Source organism: Notamacropus eugenii, chromosome 4 (genome assembly GCF_028372415.1).
Source record: "Notamacropus eugenii isolate mMacEug1 chromosome 4, mMacEug1.pri_v2, whole genome shotgun sequence".
NCBI lineage: Eukaryota > Metazoa > Chordata > Mammalia > Diprotodontia > Macropodidae > Notamacropus > Notamacropus eugenii.
In genome coordinates this window covers 465,417,924-465,433,090 of record NC_092875.1, presented here as the reverse complement: position 1 = coordinate 465,433,090, position 15,167 = coordinate 465,417,924, and the positions used below count along the sequence as shown (strand labels likewise).

The 15,167-nt window shown below is 36.7% G+C and overlaps 1 protein-coding gene across 1 annotated transcript in view; it reads right to left on the bottom strand.

The window, feature by feature from the left end:
* TNPO1 (transportin 1) overlaps positions 1 to 15,167 on the bottom strand; it is a 67,447-nt gene that overhangs the window by 30,145 nt on the left and 22,135 nt on the right. Inside the window, exons 8-12 of the mRNA XM_072606315.1 lie at positions 11,525 to 11,647; positions 9,611 to 9,729; positions 4,173 to 4,233; positions 2,063 to 2,231; positions 806 to 958 (exon numbers count right to left, since the gene is read on the bottom strand). Of these exons, the coding sequence (XP_072462416.1) occupies positions 806 to 958; positions 2,063 to 2,231; positions 4,173 to 4,233; positions 9,611 to 9,729; positions 11,525 to 11,647 (625 nt within the window). The remainder of the gene's footprint in view (positions 1 to 805; positions 959 to 2,062; positions 2,232 to 4,172; positions 4,234 to 9,610; positions 9,730 to 11,524; positions 11,648 to 15,167) is intronic.

The following is a 15,167-nucleotide window of genomic DNA, read 5'->3' as shown; positions in this document are numbered from 1 at the left end:
GGAAACGATGTTATCAAAAAATTTATGATGGGAAACAATCATGGATAGTCACATGGAGAGCATGAGGGACAATCAATTGTGCTCCAATGGTTTTTACCTAACAGGAAGAGAACATGAGGACCACCCCATGTAGAAGGGCTACTTTGTGGCAAATTTATGGAAAGATCATGGAATCAAGATTTAGAATTGGAACGGACCTTAGAATTGAACACAACCCCTTCATTTTATAGATGAGGAAAACAGATTGAGAGACTTGTCCAGGTAACACAGCTAACGAGCCCAAGCCTTTGTAGCTCCAAACTCAGCACCCTATCCACTACCCCACAGATGAGAAGTGAATAGATATTTGGACATGGAAGGGTTTTGGTTTGCATCGTTGAGGCCACATTGATGAAAGCATAAAACTACTGGGAGTCTTGTTTGTTAATTGCAGTATAGTAAAATACTTCCGTTACATTATTTAAAAAGTTGTAATACAGTGTGCTATGCTTCTCTCTAAAGAAAGATGTAGGGCCAGGCATGTCATCTTATACATAAGGTCAGAATGGCTATATTCACAGGCTGTGCTCAAGGTTGTTTTTTTTCTTTTCATTACAAGGAAAAGTTCGATTGAGAGAGGAAATGTATTGGGAAATAATTGGTGTAAAAACAGGAAGGCATCATAACTTGAAAGAAACAAAAATATTCTGTGGTTCTTTAGTATAATGTTAATACTATTCTTGGTATAATAATTCCTTAAAGAAAACTTACAATCTTATGAGGTAAGAGTATTAAAGATTTAAAGGTAAAATCAAGACTTACTTACCTTCAGCAATTGCTCCTAAGACTAAGATGCCTGATTCTTTAACTACCCATTCAGGATGAAAAAGCAATTCTTTCAAGAGGGGCAAAATATGTGGCAAAAGTTCATCACGAAACACATTTGCCAGGACATCTAGAGCTGCAGCAGAACACTTTCCTAAAAGAATGTTTTAAGTTTAGTTACTCAGTAACACCTACAAATTTTCCTGATTAAAATTAGTGGCTTAAAAAAAGGCATTACTTCATACATGACACTGTGAGAGAGAAAGAAAGAGAGAGAGAGAGAGAGAGAGAGAGAGAAAGAGAGAGAGAGAGAGAGAGAGAGAGAATTCCAAAATCTAACATGCTTTCTACTGGGTGAAGCTAGCACAGCGCGTAACACACAAAGGTCATTACACAAAAAAGGTTTTACTCTTTTACATAAGTAATTAGCTGAACTCTAACCGGGGACAGTTTTCCCCCCTGTGATTTCTATGCAAAAATACTGGTTGCAAATGGCAAATTGTAAACGAACACATGCTACCCCAATCAAATGTTCAGAATATGAGTATCTAAATATATCGGCAAAGTAGAAACACTATTATTCATTTTTAACACTCCTAAAGCTTATTAACACTAAGAAACTAGATGGAGCACTGATATTAAGAAAAATAAATCCCCAACAAAAGGATAAAACAGGCTAAACATATACTGTAGTTTTAAAGGTAAAGGAATAACAAAACATGCTACAGCAAAACCTGTTAAATGTACAATGTTAATCTGCAATTTTTTTTTTTAAGAGGCATGGAATCTAATTATAGTGTGACCACTAGCCACACAACTGTAAATCCAACTCCATGCTTCAATTTCCTGCTGTCAAATAGGAATACCCTGCTTTACAAAACCTCAAAAATATTGAATGGCAAATCTCCCTACTTCCCAGTTTTTATTCAAATTCAATAGAATAATGAAAAAATACTGTTGGACTGTACATTAGCTCAAAAAAAAGTCAACATGATTACATCCCTAAAGATAACACAAGTCATTCATACTGATATAAGTAATTTGATGTTCCGTAATGCCTTAATTTCAAGCATTACCAGTTTTAGCTGCTCTGGGAACTAAACAGATTATTTAATTTCCCCGATTGTCAGCTTTTTCTTTGTAAAGTTGGTACATCTGAAATATCTCACAGGGTTATTGTGAGGAAAGTGCTTTGTAATTTCTAAAGTGCTTTAATTGAGCAGCTACTACATGAAAGTCACAACGTTTTCTGTCTTACTTAGATTCCAGTCAGATATTGTATCATCGTCATCAAGTTCATCGTCATCATCTTCCTCTTCTTCAATTCCATCTTCATCGTGCTGCTGAGCCACTGTCCGTGATCGATGAAAACGAGGCCTGATGTCTTGCTCGCTATCAGGTATAGCTTCATCTTCTTCAACATCACCCTATTTTGCCAAACAACACAATGGCATCTCTTCAAGAACAGTGCTCATCAGGTAAGACACCTCAGAACAAGTGAAACCTGTACTATTTTATTTATCATTTCTTCATTGCTTTACATATTACGCATCCATTTCCAGAAAAGTTGTGACTGTGCCTTATATTTACTTGGCAGGCTTTATTTTTTTGGTGGTGGTGGGGCAACTTCACACTTGACCAAAATATTCATTTAAAACTACCTTGAGAACACCTGTATTTCCCATTTGCTACCCACCTACTTGGTGGATTCACACCATTCAAACAGCTGAATATGCTTCGTAAGCATTTTATTTTAACTGATTAACAACCAAAATAAAAAATACAGAAATGTAACCTCAACCAAAACATACTTTTTATCTTCTTTTATTCATTTAAAAATACTCTGAAGGGGAGGGTGGGATTCAAAGATTTGGTTTCAGCAAAATGTCAAAGGAGCCCATGACAAAAAAGAGTTAAGAATTCCTAATTTAAATAATCAAATAGTCTAGCAAAAAATGTTAAAAAATGTATGTGTGTTTATGTACAGACCATCACATTTTAAATAACCACCTTACAATAAAATACTCTTAACTTTATAATAATGAATAATCTAACCCTTCTATGATGATTCATAAATTCTCTACCCCTCCTCCCCAGGTTTTAAATAGTTAAACCAGCTTGGGGATATTACAAGAGTAGAAAGGCTATTGCAAAAATTATTCCTCTGTGGTCCTGATATTTCTATTTGGAGGAAAAGCAATGACCAAAATAAGAACAGCACTGCCTGAGCTTTCCTTAATAAAGGGGCAGCACCGGGGGGGGGACGACCCAACCCATTGTTCTGATACTCTGGATATCGAAAGAAACCTAATTTTCAAGCTCAAAATAGTGAGTTTTGGGAGACACTTATTCTGTAAAATATATTTGCTTTGTTGTGATCTTACAACTGAGCACAGATTTTAATATAAAAAGATTACAGTGGCAAGAGTTCCAATTAATACGATGCTAATAAGAAGTTTAATATACTAATTTCAACACAGAGAACAAAAGAAGTTGGTGCAATCAAAGCAGGACCACAATGTCCTGGAAAGATGTTGGAGGGAAAAAAATAAAGCCTTTGAATTAGTCTGTTGGTATTTTTTTTTAATTCCACAGTTAAAAAGAGATGCTAAAGGAAGGGCTAGAAGGGAAAGCAGATGGAGAATTTGTGTTTTTGAAAACAACCCAAGAAAACAAAATAGCAATTGGAACATAAAACAGAAAAGGAAATAAAGGACACTTGGTAAATAAAGCCACAAAACAAAAAAGAATTGGACCTACCCTGAGTCCTCTGGGAGTTCTCTTTTGATGACTCATCTTCTATCCTATTCACTTTACCTCACCTCAACTTTTTTCACTGTCCTTATAAGCCCATTTCTAGGAATATCCTACAGGGGAAACTGAGACTACTTGTATATTACAGAAGTATAACTAACTGCTCCCTAATTTTTCCATCTTACGTTCTGTTTAATACACTTTTGAACCCTGAAAAAGCACAATGACTGAGAGAACATTACAAAGAAGAGTACGTAGAAGCATCCCATTTCTAAATTAGTGTAACGTGAAGTCTGCATTAATCAAAGTATAAATTACAAATCAGCTTAATTTGTGAATATATCTGACAGATCAAAATTGTTGAGACTACAGATAAATAGACTAAAGAGAAAAGAGGCAAGTATTAAACTTATTGTGTATACGCGTATGCAAAAACTAAAAAAAGTTTAAAAGTTTTAGTTTAAAGTTTGTCTTAGTTTTTAAAAAACTAAGCAGCTCTAGTTAAAATATTTTCATACTCATCAACTTAAGTACATTCTTTTTCAAACCCACTGCCTTAATATGTGATTATCAAAACAGCATTTCCCCACACACAAATAGTTTGATTTTGTTACCTTTAGTAGAATAATATCTATTTCTGAGTATTTCATGCCATTCACTAATACAGGAATCAACCTATTAAAAAAATTGAGATAAACATGAAACGACAGGCAGAAAAATTTGAACTGCAGGGTTAAAACACGGTGGTAATAATTTTGTACTAATTACCTTTTGTCTCAGAAAAACTGAAATTAACATCCAAGGTAACATATTATTTCGAAGTTTTAAAGTTGATTATTAATCAGAAGATATGCAGTGCCCACTTGAAAATACTTGCCCCCATTTTGTTTACTCAGTGCTAATTATCACTAATAATCAAGATTATTTCTTGGGGTCTCTACTCAGTGAAAGTCCTAGTTGCAACTCAATCAAGTAGATGGCATAAAGGAGGTTGTGGTGGGGAAGAAAGAGTTCCTAAGGCTGGCATATAAGCATCCAGGCACACCTCACAGACTGCCCTTTTGTGATACTTTTTTCCCTTCAAATAAATTTGATATTTTCTCTTCCTGGGGGTGGAGGACAAAAGAATGAGAAGCAAATATAGGAGACTTGCTCTTCCAAATGCTCTTCAATAGAGAGGCCTGCAAACATTTACATTCTACAAAGGAATACTTTTGTATACTTTAGCTTACAGAGAAAGAGACATGAGGAAAAACATCCATTTAACTTTTCTTGAATGATTTCTTAAAGAGATGGGGTGTTCAGATCAAACCCCCTCCCCCAAAGCTCCTCCTCAATTCTAGGGAAAACAAAACAAATGCATTCACCACAATAAAGAGCTAATGAAGATTAGCTGTGGAGAGATATCTATATCAACGTAATCTGATCTATTACTTCAAAACCCTTTACATAATCAAGAGGTATAATAATTTAAGATTTAGAACATAACTTTATTCTTAGGATTCCAACAAAAAAACTTTATTTTACCCATATTTTTCTGGTTCTCCTTTAGCACAATATTCAAAGTTTTTTGTTTGATTTGATTATCCAGTTAAGAGAGTGGATTCACATTTTTGAAACCTCTTTGATAAGCTATCTTTTATACAGGCACTTATGACAATAAGAAAACTACTGTAGGGTCAGTTACGCTGCTCAATAGTGAGCTCAAGTGCCATCTAATGACAAGAAAGATGAAATGCTCTAGCATGGAGAACAGTCAGAGCTCCACTCAAATAAGCTCATGGGGAGCACAGAATGAGAGCAGCAATCAGCAATCGTAAAGATTCAAGGTTTATTTTTTTATCACAAAATGTTTTAAAATACAGATTATCAAAGCATTTTAGGTTCTCTAGTACAACCTCCCACCCAAACAGAGAATCTCTAAGTGTTCAAACGTTTACCCAGCTTCTTGGGTACTTTCTAAGATTCTGAGATAACATTCTTAAAAAACAATACTTTCTTCCTTTAAAGACCCCTAACATTCTTCTTCATAATCGAACCTCCGCTTTCTACATCAGAACAGCCCCACAATCTCTTTCCTACATGGTGGGCTTTCGATATCTGAAGCATAATTATCATCACCTCCTTCCTGAGACATCCCCTCCTAAAGTAAACGTCCATTGTTCCCGTCGTTCCTTCCTAAAGAGGGAGGGGAAATCACTTGGTTCTAAAGAAGCTTCACTTTCAAATGAAGAAATGCAAGAAGAGGTGGTTGTGTTTGTCCTTTGTTGCCGCCGAGGACCATGACATCAGAGAAGTAAAGCCATGGCCTGCCCTTGACTGTTCTGAGTGAGGGAGGGCTGTGCAGGTCACCAGCCTCACTTCTCCTCCAGAGCCATCTGGTTCAGGGTGACTGCAGATGGCCCAGGATGCCATGGGAGACCTTGGCCTTTTCAGATACTCACTTAGGGGGAGGTAATGCCCATTCAGTGAACAGGCCTCTTTAAGAAATCATCAGGGAATGGCCCCTTTAATGAGCAAAAGAAAAAAATAACCAAGTCAAGTTGGGAGGGAAAGAGAAAGTTACTAATGATAATCACTCTAAGCCAGGAGGGTCCAGAAAACAGCCATTAAGTGGATTGTTGTCCAATCTATGGGCTTCAGAGTGCACTGGGTTTAAGGTTTGGGGAAAGGACAAGAAAGGAGGGAGGGAAGAAAGACCCTCAAGCTCCACTGCCCCCTTCTTTCTCTGTGACACTCACAATCCCAGAGCTAAGGATGGCAGAACGCCAAGTCTCAAACTGCCTTTACTTAAAGCCTTGTTTCCAAAAGGATCAATGGAAATATCACTGTATCTTATGTCAACCTAGATTCCCAAACCATGGGGCTTGCAGCAGGCATGTATAACAAAAATTAACAGATTATAGGGTAGTGGAATTAGCTGGTGACAACGGGATGCCTAGATTCACTAACAGACAACTTTTAGGTGCTTTTTTTTAGCACAAGGTATGCTACAATACTAAGAAAGATGATTTCTCATAAAAAGCTCACAGAATTAAACTTTGCTCATTTGGATTCATCCAGTCTAGAATCTGGGCAAAGATGAGCTTAAGTTTACTTAGTAAGCCCCTTTTCCATAAAAGCTGCCAGGTAATGGTTTTTAAAGTTTTAAAATAGCTGATAACAATTTTTCAAACTCCACATTATAAAGCCCTATTTATATGTTAAACAAGTGAAGTCATTATTCACTAAATCAAGCTACTCCAGACTTCTATTCACCATTTTAAGCTTTATATTCCATCACTACCTTTACTTCTTGTTCTCTAGAGGTACTTATTTAACAGCTAAACATATGTGTACACAATGCTCTCAGTTTTGCAAAGTGACTTATAAACATGATCTCATTTAACCCACAACTCTGGGAGGAATGTGCTCTTTTTATGCATATTTTACAGATGTGGTAACTGATGCAAAGCTATGTGTTTAGTAAGCATCAGGATTTGACATCAGATCTTATCTCCAGACCCTGCGCTGCACCATCCAGCCGCCTTTAGCATTGTTATGTATTTCAGCCTGAGGTGGCTAGGTGGTGCAGTGGACAGAGCACCAGTGCAGGAGTCAGGAGGACCTGAGTTCAAGTCTCACCTCAGACACTTGACACTCACTAGCTGTGTGACCTTGGGCAAGTCACTTAACCCCAACTGCCTCATCCTGGGCCATCTCCAGTCATCCTGATGAATATCTGGTCACTGGATTCAGATGGCTCTGGAGGAGAAGTGAGGCTGGTGACCTGCACAGTCCTCCCTCACTCAAAACAAAGTCAAGTGCAAGTCATGTCATTTCTCTGATGGAGTGGTCTTCCTCGGCAACAAAGGACAAACATACATATTTCAATCTACTCACATCTATGGTGCACTTTCTGCTGTTTTAAAAGCAAGAAATGGCTTTTTGGATTTCTTGTGGTGATAGAAGTTTTAAAACTTTAAGATCACCAAAGATAGGAATGACTCCCTCCACCCCCAACCTCCCACTCCAGGTATCTGTGAATTTGGATGGGAAAGAAATTACTTCATTCTTTTCTAACCTCTAACTGAAATTCAGCATTTCCTTTAAATATTTAAAACCATTATTCTGACAAGGAATCCACAAGCTTCACAAACTAACAACTTCACTAATTAAGGGGATGTGATCATTCAGATGCTTGTGTGGAAAAGGGCAGAAGGCCCCACTTGTCTTGATTCTGATTCTTTGTGGAAAGTATACCAACAATGGAAAAAATCATATTTGAGCTGTGGGATCAACATGGAGATAGATCTTTGAACATTTTGAAGAGCTGCCTTGGGAGAACATGACTTAAAGGATTAACAATTATAGTGAGGGATAGAAGTAGCACTTAAAACAGATCCTCTAAAAATGGAAAAAGTCTAGCTACTATGAGTGTTATTTATTATAATTTATTGATTTGAGGCCAAAAGAATGAATCACACAAAACCCTTACTGTCTGGAGGGGCAACATGGCAGAGAAAGAGGATCTCAACTCAAAGCCACGAGGGCCTGGGTCCAAGTACCACCTTGGACATTAATTCTGCAATCCTCCTTTAGTTACAACCTCATTAAGCCTCATTTCTCTCATCTGAAAAATGGAGATAATAAGATCCACCTTACAGGTTTGTTATAAGGATCAAATAATGTATAATGAGATTTGGAAACCTAAAAAGGACTATATAAATGTGAGCTTTTGGAGCACAGGGTTTCAGAATGAAGATTTGCCCATTTAGTTGGAGGTGGGACTTATATTTAGGCTAATGTGAATTTACATTCCCTGAGTGCAGAGCCCAACAGATACATGTGAGTAGAAAAGTGAAGTCAGCATAGAATTAAAACTCAATTCATTAGGAATAACTTACAAAGTATTTACATATTGTATACACACGTCATCTCATTTAAAGGCTATTATCCAACTTAAAACAACTTGTGAAGAAATCTCTCTTTAAAGTGCTTAAAAAAATAACTCCTTTTAATAATCACCCTACTAGTTTTCTAAAAATCACTGTCAACCTCATTGGCCTCCTGTTTGTAGAATCAGAATTCACTATAGCTTCTCAAATCATCTCTTTGAACCAACAAATACTTTCTTGAAATACAACTTTCTTGTCATCCATCCCCTGCTCAAGGACCTCACAAATGGCTTCCTATTTTTCAACTGGATTCAGTCTAAATTCTTCATTGGGGTCTTCAAAATTCTGCATAACCTAGTACCACATCATCCTACTTCTTGCCTACGAACAACCTGTCAGACTGGTGCTCTCCCTGTCCCTTGTACTAATCATACTCACTGTAACTTGCACACCTTTGCCGATGCTACCCCCCCATTCTAATTCGCACCTACTGTTCTGGTTTGGCCAATCATCTCACTACTCCCTTTCTTTTCTTCCCTCTCCCCCAGTTCAAAGGCCATTCATCGTTCAAGATCCATCAGAAGTTCCAGCTCTCCAAGGAAGCCCTCCTCCACTACCTCACAATGGCCTCTCCTTTATTTCAACACCTATGGAAATTGTTGTGCCACACATTTTGATAGTGTCTTGCATTATTCCTTGCTTCACATTTGAATAAATGATGTACACAACCGTGGGCTAAGGATGCAAAGACAGGAACAAAACAGTTTTCTCAAGAGTTAGTCTTGTACTAGGCATGTATGCTACATTCAAAGATAAGCATGAAACCAGGTAGCTGAATGGATATCCAGGAAAAGGACTCTAGAAAGGTTAGAGAAGGAAGTCTTTCTCTTTTGGGAGGAGGGGATGGGCAGGAAGTGGAAGGTACATAAACTAGGAGTATTTTGAGCAAAAGTATTAAGTTCAGTCTGGTATTAAGACATCTGTACTGTCTACCTTAAGGATAATTATTAAAATACCTTAAATTCATTATTAATTATTAAATATTAATAAAGTTTTAATTTAATTTAATTATGATATTATATATTATGATATATAATATGTTATATTATATATTAATTTAATTTAATTTAATCACACTGACTGAAGCATTAACAGCATACACAAGTTGTACCCACTTAGAAAGATGTCTACAGAGTACATCTTTGCAGATTGGTTGTTCAGCCAAAGTGAGCCAAAATTCACAAGCTTCCAAAGCCACATTTTCATCTTGATCTTGGGTCCTCTGAAGCATGTACTGCATAGAAAATGAAGGAAGTTGATGAAGTATTAGTTTACGCGCAGCTAAAAGCCAACTAATAATCACAGAAGCAGTGCCGCCTGTGTGAATCTGGATAAGTCACGCCACAGCTCTCCAGAGTTAGTCTTTCCTACTAGTTAACTCAATCCTGAAAAACACTTCAGCAATCCTATTTTAATCAACTCCCTGACTCGCTCCACAAGTAATTCTCCCCCAAATTCTGCAAGTTCTTCCTCAGAAGTCCTCCAGTCTCCCTATTCCAGCTCCTAGAAGTCCGCAGGCATATACTCAGTGCCTACTATGTGCCAGGTACTGTGGTAACAATTAGGTCTTCAAATAAAAATAGCTAGAATTTAGATAGTGCTCTAATGTTAGCAATGAGCTTTACAAATATTATCTGATCTGATCCCCTCAACAATCCAGAGAGGCTGCCAAAATCATCTGCCTGACCATGTGAGCCCCTCTCCCCCATTACCCTCCAAATCCCAGTGCCTCCCTATCACCTCCAGGATCAAATATAAAATTATGTTTGGCTTTCAAAGACATTAATAAACTTCCTTCTGAACCCCCCCTTTCCAGTCTTCTTCCATCTCATACCCCCACCTCCCACGACTTTCAGATCCAGTGACACTGAGGCTCCTTGCTGTTCAAGACATGCCATCCCCTGACTCTGGGTATTTTCAATGGCTGTTCCTCATGCCTAGAAAGCTCTTCTTCCTCATCTCTGCTTCCTTCACATCATGGCCAACAATCTCATCTTCTACAAGAAGCCTTTCCCAATCCCTCTTAATCCCAGTCCTTACTCTTTGCTGATTATTCTCAGTTTATCCTGTCTATAGCTTGTTTGTACAAAGTTGTTCACATGTTGCCTACTCCAATACATTGGAAATTCCTTGAGAGCAGGGCCTGTCTTTTGCCTTTCTTTGTACCCCCAGCACTTCACACGGTAAGCATTCAGTAAATATTGATGACTGACTTCATGCAGTTCAAGTTAATTATCTACTTGTATCCTCATTTATACTCAGACTACCTCATCTTCTGAAAGGTACCTTCCTCATGCGTGCTTTGAGTCCCATTACTTTCCAGTACCTAAAGAACTCTGCTTCTACAAGTTTGCTCTATGTCACTCCCCAGTTAACATGAACTTCTGTGACCAAAGAGCCTATTTTTAAAGTGTACACACTACTACAACCAGAACCATTCGAAATATAAAATAATTATGTCACTCATTAAATAGAGATAAAGCTGATAATGCAAGAAGCAGAATTTTCCTGAATGTATATAAATAACTTTAAAATAATAATGATTAACATTAATTGGTTTGGTTTACATGTGCATGGCACGATAGTGAATGCTATACTAAGACCTTTTAAAAACTGATAAATTCTTTGAGACTGCTGACTTTTGATGTTACATCCATGCTACCCAAAAACTTCTCTATGGTAAACCATACACATATCAAATCAACTGTATTGGCTATGACTACGAAATATAGTCATATCCTTTAATCACAAACACCTGGTGGCAGATAATGTCATAATCTTAATTCTAAATAATCATTCTGAAAAACTGTAATTCAGTTTAGTAAGAACTTCAAGTAAAAATTAAAATAAACTAATATGTTCTTTATTGTCCAGTGTAGGAACAAAATTTAAATGTAAGTCCACCTATTTTATAAAGATCATAGAAAAGTAAAGCTAACTAGTCACAGTATAACCAAAAGAAAACACTGCCAGATTTTTTTTTAATTAGGAAAGGTAAGTCAAAAGATTAAATCATAATTAATAATTACCTCAACTATATTATGCATATGAGGAAGCAGGCGATCCATTCGAACTTCAAGTAGCATCACGAGAGCCCGACACACATTTTTACGTACCTCTGGCTCCTCATCACCAGCCAATGCAAACAGATTCTATCACATGAGAAATAAATTTTAATTTTTAAATCTCCAAACAAAAAAAGTTCGTATACAGTCAAGTAAATTTATACTCAAATCAAAATTAAATTTAATTAAATATGTTCAAATAAACCTAGAGAAGCACTATTGTTTTCATTATGGCTACCTCCCTCTGTTCGAGCTTATCCCATTTTACACCCTTGCCATCACAACCACTGTCAATCTTCATCTCTCCAAAACATTTAAATGTGTACTAAAAAGAACAAAAAAACCCCAAACCTACAAATTAAAAAAAATTCTGTTTTATCATCTATTTGATTTATTTGCATCAAACACTGAAGATCTTCCCTCCAGACCTAGGCTGAAATTGTTGTCCAATGTGAAGTCTTCACATTGCTTTCCCAAGGCTCAGAAACTTCCTTTCCTATGGTCACACAGCTAGTACACGTGGCGTTCCTGTACTGTATTCACTGCGTCTCACACATTCACCTTTTTTATTTTATTTTTTTAAAACAAATGACATTACTGTGATCTGGAAGGAGTGTTATATGAGGTATCACAGAGTCTGGGCCAAATCCCACCCGTCACTCTCTGTGTGACCTTGAACACAAGTCACAACCTCTCTGGTTCTCAGCTTTTTCATCTATAAAATGAGGGAGTGTTTCAGGACTTTAGGACTTCTGAGATCCATCTTAGCATTAAAGCTATAACTTCTTTTTAAACATACACATCAATGAACACTTCATAAAAAAAAAAATCCTGGACAACTAACAAATGTGACAAGTCTGATTAACATTTATGTTAAATTATGATCACTTCTGAACACAGACTATTTAAGATTTTGAATATATAAAATATTCAGCTTGGCTCAAGGAATGCACCACATTTTCAGTTTAAAACAAAACTCATAAGAAACAATACCTTTTAGGAGTAACTAATGATGCTTAAGTTTTCACTTGATCAAGACTATTTGCTAGCATTTGCCACACAATTCCACAAATCAATATATATTTTTGTTTCTTAACTTGCAACAAAATTAAAACAATGTGAATAGCTGTTCTTATGTGGGTATAACAAAAAGTCAAAGAAATAAAGCTTCTACATAGGAATTATTTCCAAAGTCAAACTTGATACAAAAAAGTACTAGTAAAGAATCTGCCACAATTTTGTTGAAGCTGCAGTTTATCAAAATGTTCCCTAAAATGTGGTACCCAGAACTAAGGCAGATAATCAGATCACTTTGTACAGCCAATGTTAGAAAAGCCACTTCTGATAACTAGCTGAATAGTATAGTATGGATATTTTCTTTCCTTTTATTTTTTTATCTGTGGATGACGAGAATATAGTTCTCCTACTCCATCAGATTAATGATCCAGTAGAAAGTACATAACATTCAGAAACTCCAGAAAATAACAACTATTCTTTGCTTGCTTACAAAAATATTGCAGACTATATGAGTATCACACATTGGACATACATATCATGAGTTCTCCTATAGGAAATTCCCTCTACTAATGTAGGGTAGCACCATTTCTGCAATTTAAGTGTTTCAGAGAATTTCCTAAAGCAATGAGATCTTAAGTGACCTACCCACAGCCACAATTCAGTCTGTGTCAGCACTGTGGCAGGGCTTGAATCTGGTCCTCCAGGCTTTGAGGCCAATTCTCTCTACTACACCATGCTGAAGAACTGTGAGAAATTCCTTACTTATCTATCCTGCTGTGTCTAGTTTTGAGGAAGTAACTTCCTCTATGTATATCCTATGATATCTTATAGAATTTTTCTAAATAAGTTTCAGGCTATCCATTGGGGAGTAAAAAGTGACTTAAAAAAATAGTGGGTATCTCATTTAATAATGCTCAATAAAAATAGGTTTGGTATTTTAATTATGTTGCAAAGTCAAGAAACAAAATCTTAATTATTCATTGATAATTGATAGGTTATAAGTTGGAGAAAAAGCTTGTTAAGAAAAGTTAGGTATGAATGAAAGGCCACAAAATCATGCCATGGGAACCAGTTGAAGAAACTGAGGGATTTTAGTCTGGAAAAGTATGTATAGGTGAAAGGAGGGGAGAAGGATGACAGGATCCATAGTCTCCAAATTTTGGAAAGTCTTTACAAGTATTGGAAAGTCAGTCAGTCACCAGGAAAGGAATGAGCTGCTTCTGCTTGGCCCAGAGGGCCAAAGTACGAACAATGGGTACATGTTACAAACAGTTTTGAACTTAAAACAACTGGAACCGTTAAAAAGAGGAATGGTCTGTTATTTCAACACGTGTTAATTCCTGTGCCTGAAGGTTTTTAAACAAAGGCTGGATGACCATTTGTTGGATATTCTATAGAAAAGTTTCTTGTTCAGAGACAGGCACTTTCATCTCTAACAGATTTTCTTCAGTATGTGGGGTTTGTGAACTTGTTTTTAAAACATCATGAAAATTGATTTGTTTTCCTTTGTAATGCATTTAATGTTATTATGCTGAGCAGTTTATAGGTTTTTCCAATCTTGTCAAATGGCTCTCTCCCCCAGTAGAGAAAGTTAAGAATCCATGTATGTGTGGTCAAGTTTTGCTCCTCTTCCAACTTCAACTCCATTCATTATGACTTTATACATTATATATACAATATACATTATATATAGTACATACAGAGTAGAAGAATACTTGTATAGTAGTTCCTATTCAAACACAGGTAGTATGAAAGTTCATGTACTAATGTTGAGTTATTTTGGAGTGGGATTAATAATTAGAGAAGGCTGCATGGAAGAGAAGGCATATGAACCAGGCATTCGAGGCATTAAGGAATGTGGTTGTCAGCTAAATTCTTGAACGTCTTTAGTGAGAAGCATACTAGTGAGTCTTGGTCCTTGAGGCTTTCTAAGGACATCTTTATCCTTCCTAACCTTAATAAGTTGCCTCCCTTCTGGAAGCCGCAGAGCTGAAGTCATCAAAGGTCAGCCCTTTTAACAGCATATACTTTCAGATCACTAAATATTAAATGTGACAACTCTTTTGGACCTTTCCTTATAACTTGCCCTGTTAACAGTTTTTAGAACCCTTACACTTTGGTTCTGGACCGTTCAAGTCTCTTTTGAGTCCCTGATGCAGTTGCTATCAACTACTTTGATTCAACATGTAGGAACCTACATTTTTCACAGGTCACAGGTTGTACAGGCCTAGTCTACTGGATTTGGAACATATCTAATGCTAAGAAAATTAAAAAAAAATTCAAGCGGGAGAGATTAATAATCAGGGAATTGAGAAAGGATTCTCAAGCAAAATCAGCACATAAACATTACCTTTCAGGAAGACAAAAATTCTGAAAGATGAAGCTGGGGCAGGAAACGGAAAGTTAGAATCAGAGTACAACTAGCAAACCAGTTGTCTGGAATTCAGAGTGCGTGAAAGGGGAATTCTGTGTGGGGACAATATGAAACAATGTTGAAGTGCCAGTTATGGAGAAATCTTTAGAGAAAAGCTGAGGAGGCTCTATTTTATCCCTGAGGTACTAGGGAGCTCTCAAGAAGTTTGAAGGAAGG